We start from the raw sequence: 17,352 nt of genomic DNA, 5'->3' as shown, positions 1-17,352 counted from the left end.
TAAATGGTAGGGGGTGTTCCGGGCTCGGAACAGGGCAAAGGGAAGGAGCGTCACCCAGTCCCCGCCAGTCTCCAGAACCAATTTAGTCAAAGTCTCCTTTAGAGTTCTGTTCATTCTCTCTACTTGCCCTGAGCTCTGGGGATTATATGCACAATGTAGTTTCCAATCTGCCCCTAGAGCCCGGGCGAGTCCCTGACTAACTTGACTTGTGAAGGCTGGGCCGTTGTCAGACCCTATGCTCTCCGGCAGCCCGTATCTGGGAACTATTTCTTCCAGCATTTTCTTGGCTACTATTAAAGCAGTTTCTCTTTTAGTAGGAAAAGCCTCTACCCACCCTGAGAAGGTGTCTACCATAACCAGCAAGTACTTGTATCCATATTTCCCTGGCCTTACCTCCGTGAAATCTATTTCCCAAAGCAATCCTGGCCGCCTCCCCCGTTCCCTGATACCTGCATGGGTCCCTCTGATCCTCCCCGGCTGCATGACCTGGCAGACACGACAGTCCTTGACAATGCTTTCTGCTGTCTTTCCTTGTGATTTGAATCTGAGTTGTGCAGTGTCCAGCAGCTGCAACATCTTTTTCTTGCCGAGATGCGTTGTCTGGTGCAAGTGTCTCAGCAGATGGTTCCCCAAGGCTTCAGGAACTACTAGGCGATGCTCTCTGTCTTGGAACCAACCATCCTTACCCTGCGTTGCCTGCAGTTTTTCTCTGGCCCAGTCCATGTCCATACTGGAATAGTCCGGTTGAGGGGGTATCTCTCCCATTCCTGGGGGCGGCAGGCTCAAGTGTAGGACATCTGTTGGTGTAGGTCCTTCCGCAGCCCTCTTGGCCTCGGCATCCGCGGCCCGGTTGCCTCGAGCTTCTAGGGAGTCCCCCTTCTGGTGTCCCGGAGTGTGGACTACAGCCACTGCCTTTGGTAACAGGATAGCTTCTAGCAATTGAAGTATTTCAGGCTTATGTTTGATTTCTTTGCCCTCTGCCGTGATGAAGCCCCTTTCTTTATAGAGGGCTCCATGTATGTGCACTGTCCCAAAGGCGTAGCGGCTGTCAGTATATACCGTCAGCCTCTTTCCCTGGGCCCGGCGAAGGGCTTCCGTCAATGCAATCAGCTCAGCCTTCTGGGCGGACGTCCCCTGTGGAAGGCGTGCAGCCCAGATAAGGTTGCCTTGTCCATCTACTATGGCTGCTCCTGCGTACCTGTGTCCCTCCCTGACGAAGCTACTCCCGTCCGTGAACCAGGTCAGGTCGCTGTTCGCAAGAGGGCGGTCCTGCAGGTCCTTCCGGGCCATCTGGGTCTCCGCCAGGATCTCAAGGCAGCTATGCTCAGGCGTTGCCGGTCCAGGATCTGGCAGGAGCGTGGGGCTGGATTCAGGATGGCAGGAGCTCGAAACTCGATACGGGGAGTATCTAACAGAAGCCCCTGATAGTGAGTCAACCTCGCATTTGTAATCCATCGCCCTGGTGGCTGCTTCAGGATCCCCTCTATGGCATGAGGGGTGGTAATTCGCAGATGCTGACCCAGGGTGAGCTTGTCGGCGTCTTTGACCAGCAGGGCTGCGGCTGCGATGATACGCAAGCACGCCGGCCACCCTGCCGCTACGGGGTCAAGTTTCTTGGACAGATATGCTACCGGCCGCCTCCACGGTCCCAGCATCTGTGTGAGCACCCCCTTGGCTATTTCCTTTTTCTCATCCACAAAGAGGTGGAACTCCTTCGTGGGGTCAGGGAGGGCTAGGGCCGGGGCCTCTAGCATGGCTGTTCTCAAGGTTTGGAAGGCGCTCTCCATTTGCCTAGTCCATTCCCAAGCCTGACCTGCCTTACACCCTTCATATAAGGGTCGAGCCTTTTCTGCAAACCCTGGGATCCAGAGGTGGCAGTACCCCACTGATCCCAAGAACTCCCTTACTTCTCGACATGAGGTCGGAGTGGGTATTCTTAACACAGTCTGTTTCATTGCCTCAGTTAGCCATCTTTGTCCTCCCTTTATTTTATATCCTAGATAGGTGACTTCTTCCTTGCAGATCTGGGCCTTCGTAGCACTAGCCCGGTACCCCATCTCACCCAGCGCCCTGAGTAAGTCCTTGGTGCCCTCTAAGCAGGTCTGTGAGGTTGGGGCAGCTAGTAACAGATCATCTACATACTGTAGCAGGGTCACCTCTGGATGACTGGCCCGGTACTCACCCAAGTCTTCATGGAGGGCCTCGTTGAACAGGGTGGGTGAGTTCTTAAACCCCTGGGGTAGCCGTGTCCACGTCAACTGTCCTCGGATTCCCCTCTCCTCATCTTGCCATTCAAAGGCAAATATTTCCTGGCTGCGCGGGGCTACTGCCAAGCTGAAAAAGGCATCCTTTAAGTCCAGAACAGTATACCAGGTTTGTGTTGGAGGAAGGGAACTCAGCAGGGTGTAGGGGTTGGGAACCGTAGGGTGGATGTCTAGGACGCGCGTGTTGACCTCCCTGAGGTCCTGCACAGGCCGATAATCCTTTCCACCCGGTTTCCTCACTGGCAGCAGGGGAGTATTCCAGGCTGACTGGCACCTCCGGAGGATCCCGGCGTCTAGGAGCCTTCGAATGTGAGGCGTTATTCCCACTCTAGCTTCTTGGGACATGGGATACTGTCTGACTCGGGCCGGTTCAGCTCCCGGTTTCAGCTCAATATAAAGAGGAGGCCGATGCTCTGCCCATCCTGCTCCCCCTGTCTCAGCCCAGGCTTTAGGAAAATCTCGAAACCAGTGTTCCATCTCTCCTTCCTGACGGATCCCCACAGGCTGGTATAGTCGGTACTCATCCGCCTGGGCCAAGGTCAGGACTTGAGTAACCTGAGGGCTGCTGATATGGTTCCCTTTAGCATCAGTTACTATTATTCCTTTGTCTTCAAAATAGATACGGGCTCTTAGCTTTGTAAGTATATCTCTTCCTAACAAGGGGGTGGGACACTCCGGAACGACCATAAAGGCATGGCTCACTTGCCCTGAGCTCAGGTCTAGCTTTCGCCGGGTAGTCCATCGGTAGGGTCTGGTTCCAGTTGCCCCCTGCACCCAACTAGTCTTGTTGGACAACTTTCCAGTGGTTCCAGTGATTACTGAATGTTCTGCTCCTGTGTCTACCAAGAAACTGACTGGGTTCCCCTCCATTTCTATAGTTACCCTGGGCTCGGGGAGGGGATCCGAACCCCGTCTTCCCTATTCACTGTCTTCTCCCTGCCCCGCTATTAAGACTCTCTTAGGCGATGCTTTCCCCCCTAGCCCCCCTTTTTTCTTAGGACATTCTCTAGCCCAATGCCCCCTCTCCTTGCAATTTGCACACTGGTCTTTCTCTAGCCTTCTCCTACGGGGGCGGCCTCCTCTCTCCTCCCCAAACTCTTTTCTCCCGAGCGTGCTCCCTGTAGCTGCCAGAAGAATCTTGGCCATCTCTTTGTTGGCTTTTCTAGTTTCCCCAGCCTGGAATTTTCTATCTTCTTGTCTAATCCTTTCTAGCCTCTCTTCCGGGGTCTCCCTATTATTATAGACTTTCTCAGCCACCTCTAATAGATCTTGTATTGTCTTTTCACATAATCTATCCATCCTCTGTACTTTTCTCCTTATATCAGGGGCTGCCTGGTTTACAAAGGCCATCATTACTGCCGCCTTGCTCTCTTCTGCCGTAGGATCTATGGGAGTGTACTGTCTGAAAGCCTCCATAATCCTCTCCAGATAGGCCGCTGGACTTTCCACAGGCCCCTGCTGAACATCCCCTACCTTAGCCAAATTGGTCGGCTTTCGTGCCGCCGCCCGGAGACCGGCCATTAGAGTCTGGCGGTAGACCCGGAGACGCTCCCTACCTTCAGCCTCATTGTAGTCCCAGGGCGGCCGTTCAAGGGGAAAAGTCTGGTCGATGACTCGAGGGTTGATGGTGGGTCTGCCGTCCTCTCCAGGGACTAACTTTCGTGCCTCTCCCGGGATTCGCTCCCGCTCCTCCGTGGTAAAAAGAACTTTAAGCAACTGTTGACAGTCGTCCCATGTGGGCTGATGAGTGAAAAGGACCGAATCTAAAAGGTTAATCAAATCTCTGGGATTATCAGAGTAATTTGCATTTTGCGATTTCCGATGGTAAAGATCGCTAGTGGAAAAGGGCCAGTACTGATACGCTTGTTCCCCGTCCACTCCTGGGGGTCCCACAGCCCTCAAGGGAAGTGCCCTTACGGGCTCAAGATCTGGGGTTTGCCCAGTCCGTTGCCTAGTTCCAAACGCCGGCCCCCTCCTCAGAGGTCCCACATTCTCCTGAGCCACGGGAGCCGCAGGAGCCACAGGGGCCGCCTGAGCCTTTCCAGGATTGTAAGGTGGGGGTGTATGCCACTCTAGGTCTATTAAATCTGGATATAGATTAGAGTCTGGCAGCACAGGTGATCCTGTGGGCTGAGGATCCTGCACCCCACTTTTTTTTTTTTTTTTTTTTTGGTAACTAGGGCTTGTGTCTTTTTCCTGGATGCTGGCAGGAGGGTCTTTAGCCAAGGTGGCGGATCCTGGACCAAGTCCTGCCAGACTATAATATAGGGGGCTTGGTCCGGATGGCCGTGATGACCAAAGACTGCCCCTTTTATTTTTCTAATAAGCTCAGCATCAAATGTTCCTTCCTGTGGTCATCTTATCCCGAAGGTCGGCCACTCTGCCTCACACAGGGTGATAAATTTCTTTTTCTTTACATCTAGGGAAAGGCTGTGTGCCCTTTCCCTAACATCTTTAAAATGATCAATGAGGATAGACAGAGGCATTGTCTGAGTCTGACCCATGCTCACAAGGGTATCAGGGGAGAGAGTTCTTTCAGGTGTCCGCCTGGCTGCATCCCTTGCGGGAACTTAGGCATGTCTTACTAAGGTGTACCCGTATAAAGCCCGGGCCTGGTCACTCCTTTTTAGGGGAGTGAATCACCGTTATGCCGTACGACGTCACCATAGAAATGCAGGTTAGGACCCACTCAGATTCCGTAGCCGCAGCCGTGGAACCTCATACAATCACTCTCCATTCATTCCATCAGACAAACAGACTTTACCTCTTAAAAAAGGGGGGGGGGCAGTTCACAGCCACACAAGGAGTCCCACCAAGAGCCAGTAGAGAAGTGTGAAGGCAGCCTTTTTTAGAGGTTCCCAAGATTGAGGGGTCACAACGTACAAGCCAATACCAAGCAGTAGTGCCAACAGGGAAGGAAGCCCCCAAAGGACAACCTGTAACCAGGAGATTGCAAATCCAGAGATTGAGAGGGCCATAGAAAAAGGACAAGCTATTGGGCTGTTCCATTCACCAGCACCTCGGCTCAGCAGACTCACCCACAAATCTCATTCACCATTAGTTGCACTTACAGACTCTCCACACAGTAAACATTAATTCCAATCACACACCTGACCTAAGAGTCCGGACTCGTTTCTAGGTTTTTCTCCCAAACAAAATTGGCCAATATCACTCGAAAGAAATCCACAAAGGCACAAACAGACAATACTAGACCGGTCCTGTGTTAACCATCTAAAACTCAGACAAATAGAACCAGAATTTTCGCTGAGTGGCCCCGGACTTACCCCTCTCGGGTGCCTCCCACTCTTTGAAAAACAAAAGAGAAGCAAAAGAACAACAGAAATCAACAGAAATTTTAGCCGGCTACTCCGCTTGGACTTCCACTTCAAACGGATCCACTTGGTTTCCCTTTCCCAAATAGAATTTCCTCTGAGTGGCCCCGGACTTACCCCTCTCGGGTGCCTCCCACTCTTCGGAAACCAAAAGAGAAGCGGAAAACCTACCAGGGGCGAGGGACGTCTCCCTTCACCCCCGACCGGCGACCCACCAGCGCGTCCGCCTAGGCCTTCTGCCGGTCACTTCCCAGGGCCCATTTACCTGCACCGTACGGATTTTCAGAGATCCAACTCCTCCTCGGATCCGGATTCTGTTCCGGGGGTTTCGGGATCCCGGACGAGCCCCCAAAATGTTAGATCCAGTTCCCCTTGGCCCCAGGAACAGAGAGGCAGAGTCACTGAGGCTGCAAAAAGGCAAAGGAGTTTATTGACTAGCCCGGGCCAGGGTCCAAATTCCAGAGCACCAATGCAGTGGCCTCTCCAGGAACTAGGACCCCGCCCTGGGGTAAAGGTTAAGCTTTTATACTTTTCTGTATGCTAGTTTTCACACGACACGTTAGTCTGCACACGACACGTTATTCTATACACAACACGTTAGTCTGCACTTGACACACTAGTCTGCACATCATCCCCCTTTAGTTTATTTGTTCTTTTTTTAGAAGTGGCTGATCTCGTTGGCTTCTGGTTTGTTGACTCTAAGCTTCGGGCTTTTCGCACTGGCACCAGTTGTAGTTAACGTCATCCAGGGGAAGAGGAGGGTCTCCGACAGGGGAGGGGGGCTGTTGCTGCATACCTTCTAGTTTTTGGTTACAAGCGATACTGGGAACACACGCCCTGCACAAGCCATTCATGCGCTGATCATGTCTTGCTCTTCTTATTTACTTAGTTGGTTGGAGGGCACCTGGACTCTCCAGCCCTTTATCAGAAAGCAACTTGCAGTTACCTCCCTGGGGCTTTGTTTTCCTTTACTTTAGTGAAGCCTGCCATGGCTCCACTTACACTAAGCACCAAGCCAGCAAGCCATATATACAGAAGCAGAACTAGGCTTCTCACATCCAGGAAGCCTAGCCTATCATGGAGTTACCTTTGTTCTTATCTCTGTTTTTCATTCTGATTAACTATATTTATTAAACAACTAAAAGCAAGCATAGTCACAGAAGCAAATAGCATCAGTTAGAATCAAAGAGAGCACACGTTTTCCTACTATCAATTCCTGTTCTTCATAACAATGGAGAAAATAAGAAACCTGGCCCGTGGGGAGAGGCAGGGAGGGCGAGAGGACATTAGTCATCTCTGTTTTTCAAAACTGTTCTTGGAAACTTTCTACTTGTCATGAAGAAATACTCACTGTGCAGCCTTTCCAAGCTGGTGTGAGCTCTTGGCAATCACACTGACTGCTGAGCGCAGAGTCACACCTCCTGAACTTCCAGCAGAACACCTATGGATGTCATCCACACCTGTAAAGAGGAAGAACTGGCCTCAGTGACTAACAGCGCTGGCACTGACTGCCTCACTGGTGGCCCCTCTGAACCCAAAGACGCAAATGAATCGTTTGGTCAGGATGGGAAACCCCAGCGTGGTGAGAGGTCCCACAGTGGGAGGCCACACTGGGGGCCCTGGCCAGCTGTCCTGCCTGGTCAGTGTACGTCCTGCCAGGGTGACCTGACAGTTGTAAACTCTTGGATTCCAGGGGCATCCCGTGTGCCCCTCACTAGCCAGACACTGTCTGGGCCCAGGCAGGCATTCAGGTCAGCTTCGGCTTAGTGGCCAGGATGTGCTGAGCCTGAATTAATGCGGCAGGCCAGGCAGAAAGGGTTAATATAGAGACTTAGGTAGCAAGTCACCTGCCTTTCAAAAATAGACCTTCGTGGTTAATGGGATTTGTGTTAGATGGCTGTCATGCTTACTTTCATGTGTCACCTAGGCTAGGCCACGGTAAACAGGTATTTGTTCAACCAGCAGGCTAGAGGTCTCTGTGAAGGTGTTTTTTTCTGATGAGATTAACAAATGACGAGATTTTCCGAACTTGGATTACCTTGAATTATTGGGTGGGCCTCGTCCAATCAGTTGAAGGCCTTAAGAGAAAACAGACTGGGGCCCCCCGGAAAGAAAATATTCTGCCTCCAGAGTGCTCTTCATTTCAGCGACAATGCTACCTTTTCCCAGGGTCTGCAGCCCCATGTCCTGCTCTGCAGTTTGCCCCTGCCAGCTGCCACGGTTCCGTGAGCCAGTAGCTCCTCAAAAGCAATCTCTCTCTCTCCGTCTCTCCCTCCCTCCCTCCCTCCCTCCCTCCAGGTCCACACACACACGTAGGAGAAACCTAATACACTGATTAAAAGAAACAAAATGAAGACAATCCAATAAAACATGTGTGAGAGATTTTGAACAGGCAAGAATGTACGTGGATAGCAAATAAGCACATCAAAATATGCTTCACATGCTGAAATGCAAATTAATCCACAAGGAGATATGACTACACACCTATGAGAGCAGCTAAAATTAAAAGGACTGACCATACCAAGGACTGGCAAGAATGTGGAGCCCGTAGAGCCCTCACACTCTGATGGTAGGAATGCGAAGTGGTGCTGAGGTGTGTGCTACCGCATGACCCGGATGTTGACTGATTTTTTCTGTGGCTTCACACACTGTAGACCAGGAAGGAAAACAGGAGTACCTCTATGACAGACTGGACCTCCTAGGAAAGGCCTAAGTTTTGGTTTCCCCAACGCAGGCCCTCCCCCTCCCCGGAATGCCGCTGGTAACAACTGAAAGCCCTGGCTTGGAAACCGGCCAATCAGGAGCCAGAGCCCCGGCTTGGAAACTGGCCAATCAGGAGCCAAAGTCCCAGCTTGGAAACTGGCCAATCAGGAACCAAGGCCTCGACTTGGAAACCGGCCAATCAAGAGCCAAAGCTATCAGCCACTTTTGAAAGAACAAATGAACTAAAAGGGGGGTGGGGGGAGGTGTGCCCGATACATGTAACCTATCGATAAGTATAAAAGCTTTGTTTCCACCGCAGGGCGAGGTCCGGGCTCGTGGAGAGACCACTGCGGCTGGTGCTCTGAGCCTTGGACCCTAGCCTGGGCTAGAAAATAAACTCCTTTGTCTGTTGCAGCCTTGGTGACTCTGCCTACCTGTTCCTGGGGCTGAGGGAAACCGGTTGTTACAACACAAAAAGGAGCACAGTTTTCAGCACATACCATGACGTAGGGTTAGCCTTGTCAGATCTCAGTTATTTACAAACCACCTTTAGAATTGATGCCGTGTCTGACACCAAGTAAATCTCTGAACTCAAATTCATTTAAAAAATTAACCTGAAATGTCTACTTGAAATTCAAAAGTACTATCACTTGCTAGACATGTAATTGTAAAGGCAAATGAAAGTTTAAAAATTTGGAAATTGAAATGAAATATAACTAGTAAATCAAATTTATCTGCAAGGTAATAGCTACTTCATATATATATTACTTCATTTATTCATTCATTCATTTTTTTTTTTTTTTGAGACAGGGTCTAGTGCCACCCAGGCTAAAGTGCAGTTCCACAATCTTAGCTCAGTACAACCTCAAACTCCTGGGCTCAAGGTATCCTCCTGCCTCAGCCTCCCGACTAGCTGGGACTACAGGCATGCGCCACCACTCCCGGCTAATTTAAAGTTTTTTTGTTTTTTATGGAGACGAGGTCTTGATATGTTGCTGAGGCTGTTCTCAAACTCCTGGACTCCAGTGATCCGTTCTCCTCAGCCTCCCAAAGAGCTAGGATTACAGGTGTGAGCCACGGCGCCCAGTCTCATGCATTCTTCACAGCAGTCGTTTAGCATGACTAATTTAATTTCTGCCTTAGAAATGGGGACACAGACCCAAGAATGTAAGTACCTTTCCCACCATTGCAGGTCCGTGTGTGTCAGAGCTAGAGTGGAAATCCACGGCTATTTCATGCCATGGCCTGTAGGAGTGGACGTAGGACCCAAGTAAGTTTGATCAGCAAGTTCCCCTGGTTGGTTCCTTTCCTCTTTCTTCTAACTAGGCCCTAATGGTTTCACCCAGCTCTACAGCCTAGGAACTTTTCATATATTTTGTGGCAAATGGGATATCCTAAATTTACTCTCACGTTTTATTTGAACCCTAGATTTCCAGTCATTCAGGACCAAGAAATATTTTGCAACCTTTGTAAGAAGGAGAAATAGTTGCTGTTTATAATTTCCTGCCATTCTCCAAGTAGTGTGGATTCTGAGTAAGGCCCTTGGTGGTAGAATTATCTTTTTGGGTATTCAGAGTTGTGATTCTTGTATTGTGTATAGTAACAGGGGTATAAGGCTGGAAGCAGGCAGCTGGAGGGGCTTCTGAATGAGATGTGGTGACTGTCAGGCTGACGGAGTTTCACGTAGAGGAAAAAAGAGGTTTGGTGCTTCTCCTTCCCTGCCTCTTCATAACTTTAAAGAAAGGACAGAAGTGTTTGCAGATGTGGCATTTTTCCATGGGAATTGTGATGTCGGTTCTTTCCTCTGTGTCCTCACAAACTATTCCAAATGTCTAGTTACATTTTTGTGTAGCACACTAAAAGAAGTATGTTATTATTACAATGTTTTTTAAAACCTTGTTTTTGTGCCCATGATTTCATCCGGGGCATCATGTGAGGTCTGTACGTCACGTTTTAGGAAACTCTTCCTTCAGGAGAAGAACAAAGCCATTTATGTCAAACAATAAAAAGATGTATTTATCTATACTTCCATAAATTTATATGACAATATCACATGAGCACTAAAGTCAACGTATATAACAGTTCTTCTGCACTCAACACTTTCAGAAGTATTTGGTTTGAGAAAGAGCAAGAGCTTTGAACTTAGAACTTGAATCCCCAAATCTGTTTCTTCCTAGGGTCAGGTATTTATGAAAAGTCTGACTTTGTTTTTTAAAGGATTAATGAGTTCATAAACAATGGAACCCAGTAGCAAGAAGTGGCTAACAGATAAGACACACTCTATAAATATGACTTATTAATATTCCTGCCGTTATCAGATAAAGGACTCAATAAATGGAGCTGTTGTCACCACTATACACAGATCGAGGGTCAGCCAACACATTGAAGACCAGGTAGCACAGATCAAAGTTATGCCGGCAAATTAATAGAGTGGCAACATTTAATTTTCTGTGCACAGAAGGTTAGTTTCAGCCCGGAAACAGGCCCAGGTAGTTTTCAGTGACAGCATCGTTGTAGGCATCCCACAGGGTAGCTGGGTGCCTTACAAAGTGTGAAGTGACGGCAACTTGGAGCGGCCCCTTCTAGAAACAAATGAACATGGGAAAGCCTAGCCCTTCGTTATTTAGAGTCTTGCAAAGACTTCGGTTGCAGAGAACAGAAAAAGGTTTTATATCCCAATTCATTTTATGAAGCTAGCCTAACCTTGATACCAAAGTCCAAAAAAGAGAATGCAGATGGTCCCTGACTCACAATGGTACAAGCTATGATTTTTCAACTGTATGATGGTACAAAAATTACATACATTCCGTAGAAACAGTACTTCGAGTACCCATGCAGTGGAAACACTGAAGGTGTTTCTCGTTTCAGTCTAGTATTCAATAAATTACATGGGGTATTTAATATGTTATTATAAAATAGGTACTGTGTTAGACGATTTTTCCAAACTGTAGCTAATGTTTAAGTGTTCTGAGCACATTTAAGGTAGGCTAGGCTAAGCTATAATGTTTGGCATTATAAACTAAAAAAAATTTTCTAGCTCAGCCCCCGCCCCACAGGCTGATTGAAGGGACTCCCTGGTGGACAAAGGAATATCCTAAAACTAAATTGCCTGCCAGGAGGAGGGAGGTCAGACATGCCTCATCATGCCCCCTCCCTCCTTGGGGACATCCTTTGTAACCCAATAAGAGGTCTAAGGGTATGCAAGGCAAACCTGCAGGTCCTCAATATACACAACAAGTCTATGTCCCAGGGCTTATCTCTGATAAAGAGCTCCTTATGTTACAACATTCCAAGCCTTTAGACAAAGCTTCATGTCTTCAACCAATTACAAGTCAAAGAATCTTTATTTATTTATTTTTTTTGAGAGAGTCTCACTCTGTGGCCTGGGCTAGAGTCCTGTGGCATCAGCCTAGCTCACAGCAACCTGAAACTCCTAGGCTCAAGCAATCCTTCTGCCTCAGCCTCCCAAGAAACTGGGACTACAGGCATGCGACACCATGCCCAGCTAATTTTTCCTATATATTTTTAGTTGTCTAGATAATTTCTTTCTATTTTTTTGATAGAGACAGGGTCTCGCTCTTGCTTAGGCTGGTCTCGAACTCTTTTTTTTTTTTTTTTTTTTTTTTTTTTTGTTGAGACAGAGTCTCACTTTGTTGCCCAGGCTAGAGTGAGTGCCGTGGCGTCAGCTAAGCTCACAGCAACCTCAGACTCCTCGGCTTAAGCGATCCTACTGCCTCAGCCTCCCGAGTAGCTGGGACTACAGGCATGTGCCACTATGCCCGGCTAATTTTTTCTATATAGATTTTTAGTTGTCCATATAATGTCTTTCTATTTTTAGTAGAGACGGGGTCTCGCTCAGGCTGGTCTCGAACTCCTGACCTTGAGCAATCCACCCGCCTCGGCCTCCCAGAGTGCTAGGATTACAGGCGTGAGCCACCGCGCCCGGCCTTGGTCTCGAACTCTTGAGCTCAAACGATCCACCTGCCTCGACATCCCAGAGTGCTAGGATTACAGGCGTGAGCCACCGCGCCCGGCGTCAAACAATCTTTAAACCCACCTATAACCTGTAAGCCCCTGCTTCAAGATGGCCCACCTTTTCAGGCCAAATGAATCGATGCCTCCCACGTATTGATTTATGATTTTCCCTGTAACCCCTGTCTCCCTGAAATGTATAAAACCTAACTGTAACCCAGCCACACCAAGTCCACTTGCCCAAGACTTCTTGAGCGTGGCTCTGGGTCATCGCCCTCAAATTTGGCTCAGAGTAAATCTCTTTAAAATTTTTTACAGAGTTTGACTTTTTTTCCATTAACAGTATGTTTGGTGTATTAAAGGCATCTTCAACTTAAGAAATTTCCAATTTATGGTGGATTTATGGGACATAATCCCTTGATAAGCTGAAGAGCATTAGTACATGAAATAAAAGTATAGGCTAATGTCATCCAGGAGGATATATATAAAAATCCTTAACAAATTATTAAGACATGGATTAAAACAGGGTATGTCATGACCAAAGTTTTTCCCCTAGGAATGCAAGGTTGGTTGAAACATAGCAATCTACGAATTTAACGCACCACACTAACAGATGAATGGAAGAAAAAAAATTCCGTGATCATCTAACGGATGTGCTACAAGTGCTTGACGAAATTCATATATTCAAGGTAAATAGTCTTAGCAAATTAGGAATGGAATGGAACATCCTATTCTGATAAAAATATATCTACAAAAAGCACAGTAAACATGGTGAAATGTTTAAAACTTTCCATTTCCTCTCAGGCATGAGACAAGGATGTCCACTATCACCAGTTCTATTCAACACTGTAGGGAGTGGGTCTGTCCAATGTTGTAAAATGGGAAAAGGAAACATTGTATAATATTTTAAATGTCAGAAAAAAAGCTGATATTATTCAAAGATGATGTGATTGTATATGTTGAAAATCAAAAAGCATCTAGATATAAATCTGGTAAGCTTATTTAGCAAGATCCCTTCATAGACAATAAGTAAACCGAGGATGGGGCAAGATGGCTGACTAGAGACATCAGTTGCTGGAACATCCCTGAGAGAAGGAAGAGTTTCAGACAAGGGAGATGGGAGAGGGCACCCAGCAGAGGTGAAATTTCAGTGAGAAAAGTGCCAAAGCCTGCCAGGGACCTCACGGAGGAAAATTGGGAAGCTCACCAGGAAGAAGATAAAGGAAAAGCAGGTGTCGGTGAGGCCCAGACCCGGGGACGCTAGGAGTCAAGAGAAAGGGTAAGGGGGATCCCTCTCTCCTACTCATGGTCCTTCGGAGATCAGCCGGCTACCAAGTTACTGGGAAGCTTTTCCACCCCACAAACCCATGCACTGCGGCAACTAAGGAATTGTGGGAGACCTTGCGTGATCCCAGAGCTTGGACACTCTGTGAGGGGTTCCCCTCCACGGAGACTGACCAGAGAGGACAGAGAGCCGGGTTTCTTCTATTCAGACGCTTCTCTCTCCCCACCTCTCCCCTACCCACTGCAACTGGGACAGGAGTTAGAGCAGAGAATTTGGTGAGCAGCCCCTTCCTCCCAGCTGGTACATCCTGCAGTCTGAAGTGTCCAGAGAGACTGGGGGCCCACGCCTCTACCCTTGGGGACCTGAAGGGCTTCTAGATATGGGTACAGGCAAAGACTTTATGAAAAAGACCCCAGTGACAATTATGGCAACAACAATTAATAAACGAGGTTTCATTAAACTAAAAAGCTTCTGCACAGCTAAGGAAACAATCAACAGGGCAGACAGACAAGCGACAGAACACAAGAAAATATTTGCAAGTTACATATCCAATGAAGGGCTAAATAACCAGAATTTACAAAGAACGCAGGCAAATGAGCAATATAAAAACAAACAACCCTATTAAAAAGTGGGCAAAAGATATGAACAGAAGCTTCTCAAAATTAGAAAACTGGCCAACAGACATAGGAAAACATGCTCCACATTACTATTCATCAGGAAAATGCAAATTAAAACCACAATGAGATATCACCTAACCCCTGTTAGAATGGCTTTTATTAAAAAGTCCAAATACAATAGATGCAGATATAGATTCAGAGAGAAAGGGACACTTATACACTGTTGGGGACTGCAAATTAGTACAACCTCTATGGAACACAGTGTGGAGATTCCTCAAAGGACTAAAAGTAGACCTACCATTTGATCCAGCAATCCCACTATTGGGTATTTACCCAAAGAGAAAACGGACTTTATCAAAAAGACACCTGCACTCCAATGTTTATTGCAGCACAATTCACAATTGCAAAGATGTGCAGTCAACCCAATTTGCCCATCAATTCATCAGTGGATTAATATAACGTGGTGTATGTATACCATAGAGTACTACTCAGCCATAAAAAGAGATGAATTAATACCTTTTGCAACAATCTGGATGGAACTGGAGATCATTCTCCTAAGTTTCTCATGAATGGAAAAAGAAACACCACACATACTCACTATTAACCTGGAACTAAGTGATGAACACACATGTGCACAGAGGGAATTAAAACTCAGTGGATATGAATCAGGGTGTAGGTGGAGGAGAGGAGGGTCAATAACCTACCTACTGGGTACTATGAACGTTATTTGGGTGATGGGCACACCTTTAGCTGGGACTCGAGCATTACAAAAGCGATCCATGTGTCAATGGAAAAAAAGCCAAACTCTGTAGAATAATTTTAAAGAGATGCATTCTGAGCCAAATTTGAGGACCATGACCCGGAGCCACGGCCAGGAAGCCTTGAGCAAGTGGACTCCCTGTCCTGGGTTACAGTTTTATACATTTCAGGGAGACAGGGGTTGCAGGTAAAATCACAAATCAATACCTGGAATGCATACATTGGTTTGGCCCCAAAAGGTGGGCCATCTCTATGCCCCGGAGTCGAGGTTGTAAATGGGGTTAAAGATTCTTTGACTTGTAATTGTTTAAAGACACCAAGCTTATTCTAAAGGCTTGGAATGTTTTAACTCAAGGAGCTGTTAATCAGAGAGAAGTCAGGGGACATGTATTTGTTATGTAAATTGAGGACCTGCAGGTTCGCTTGCATACCCTTAGGCCTGTTAATGCCTTACAAAGGATATCTCCAAGAAGGGAGGGGGCAGGATGAGGCACGTCTGACCTCCCTCCTCTTGGCAGGGAATTAAGTTTTAGGATATCCCTTGGCCAACAGGGGGTCCATTCAGTCAGCTGGTGGCCGGGAGGTTTAGGAGTTTATTTTAGTTCACACATGTAACCTAAAACATTTGTACCCACTTAAGATTTTGAAATAAAAAAAATAAGTATACATACATTATACTTGTGGAGTCCAAAAAGCAAACTGTTTTTCCTCTGCACTCACCCCACAAAAATTAACATAGAAAACTTCTGTGACCAAATCTACGGGGATTTTCCCCACAGATCAAGCAAGCAATCAATTCTGCAGTGAACACTAGGCTGGGAGTCCTCCAATTCAATCCTGAACCTACCTACCTGAAGACAGTGTCAGATCACACAGGTTTGCAGCTTAGGTCTACAAAACTGATCCCCACTTTGGATGCTACTTGCAGGCCCCAGGGTGTGTTACCTCTGCTTCTGACCCACCGGGCTCTGAACTGGTGCGCCCCTGACTCACTTCGTCTAGACGAATTTGCTAGAGTCGCTCATAAAACTCACGCAAACACCTATTTATGTTTATCGGTTTACAAAAAAAGGGTATTACAAAGGATACAGATGAAGACATGCATAGGGTGAGGTATGGGGGAAGGGGTGAGAGCTTTCATGCCCTTTCTAGGGTGCCACCTACTGGAAACTTCCATGTGTTCAGCTATCCACAAGGTCTCTGAATCTTGTCCTTTCATATTTTTATGAAGGTTTCATGAAGTAGGCATGGTTGATTAAATCACTGGCCATTGGTGATCAATTTAACTTTTCAGGGGGCCCTCTCCCCTCCCTAAAGATTGGGGAGGAGCTGGAAAGTCCCAACGTTCTAATCCTTTATCCTAGACTAGAGGAATGCAGGGGCTGCCAGCCTCAGTCAGTTCATTAGCATACAAAAAGACATCTCTCTGTGGCCATGCTAAGCATTTTAGGAGTTGTGTGCCAGGAAACCCTGTCTAAGACCAACAGTATATTTTAAAATTTCAAATTATAACACCTGTATATATTGGCTCAATCAGAATACAAAATTTCAAAGATGATATAATTTTCAACAGTTCCAAATACCTGGGAATAAATTGAGCAAAATATGAGCAAGACTTCTTTCATGAAAACTGTTAAAACTTTATTGAGATACTTTTAAGTCAAATATTCAACATAACAACAGTCTGGAGTGTTTCAGCTTGTCTTCCTTTAAACCTGTGGTTGTCCTTCACCTATAATATAAAAATAATAGCAGACAACATTACTAAGCAAAACTTTATTCAGATGATATTAAAAGTATACAAGGGACATCATACTTTTGGTTTTATAAAACAAGCTATTGATAAAACCAAAAGCCTAAGAGTGATCCTTTGGCTTGCATTCAGTTAGACCTTTGTACAGACTTTCCAAATAGACTTCCACGCATATACAGTATCAATATTTTTAAAACACACCCTGCTTTCTCGTAGTACAAGGAAACCAAAAGACTGTATGACTTCACAACAGATTAAATCACATGAACCAATTAAAAGGTAGTTTTAAGTAGGAAGCAAACATTATGTGTACTTTTACTAAAAATCTAACCAACACACAAGAAACCTAAGAAACAAAAGGAATTTACAAAAAATGTATAACTTAATGTCTTGGCTTGAAGTAATACTCTGGATACAAGATACATAAAGGAGTTAATGTCACATTAGGAACTGCATAAGTGAACTGAATAGAAAGTCCAGTATTTCGTTTGCTTTTCCTCTATTGTACAAAAGTACAAAAATATGTCTTCGGGCTAGTTTACAGTTATGTGCTTGTTTAAGTAGGGTAACCAACTCTTCCTGGTTGTCACCCTTACTCTCGACCTAATTAAGAAAAATGCCTCTTCTTACACTTGAGAGTGCTCTAGTTTGTATATTAAATTATATG

At 46.5% G+C, this 17,352-nt stretch overlaps 1 protein-coding gene across 1 annotated transcript in view; it reads right to left on the bottom strand.

Moving 5' to 3' along the window:
* LOC138378996 (uncharacterized) overlaps window positions 1–17,352 on the bottom strand; it is a 35,163-nt gene that overhangs the window by 15,582 nt on the left and 2,229 nt on the right. The window contains exons 2-5 of the mRNA XM_069464279.1: window positions 5,862–6,003; window positions 3,738–3,980; window positions 2,183–2,792; window positions 124–1,346 (exon numbers count right to left, since the gene is read on the bottom strand). Coding sequence (XP_069320380.1) covers window positions 124–1,346; window positions 2,183–2,792; window positions 3,738–3,980; window positions 5,862–6,003 — 2,218 coding nt within the window. The remainder of the gene's footprint in view (window positions 1–123; window positions 1,347–2,182; window positions 2,793–3,737; window positions 3,981–5,861; window positions 6,004–17,352) is intronic.

The sequence above is a fragment of the Eulemur rufifrons genome, chromosome 30 (assembly GCF_041146395.1).
Source record: "Eulemur rufifrons isolate Redbay chromosome 30, OSU_ERuf_1, whole genome shotgun sequence".
NCBI lineage: Eukaryota > Metazoa > Chordata > Mammalia > Primates > Lemuridae > Eulemur > Eulemur rufifrons.
This window is presented reverse-complemented; position numbering and strand designations above follow the sequence as displayed.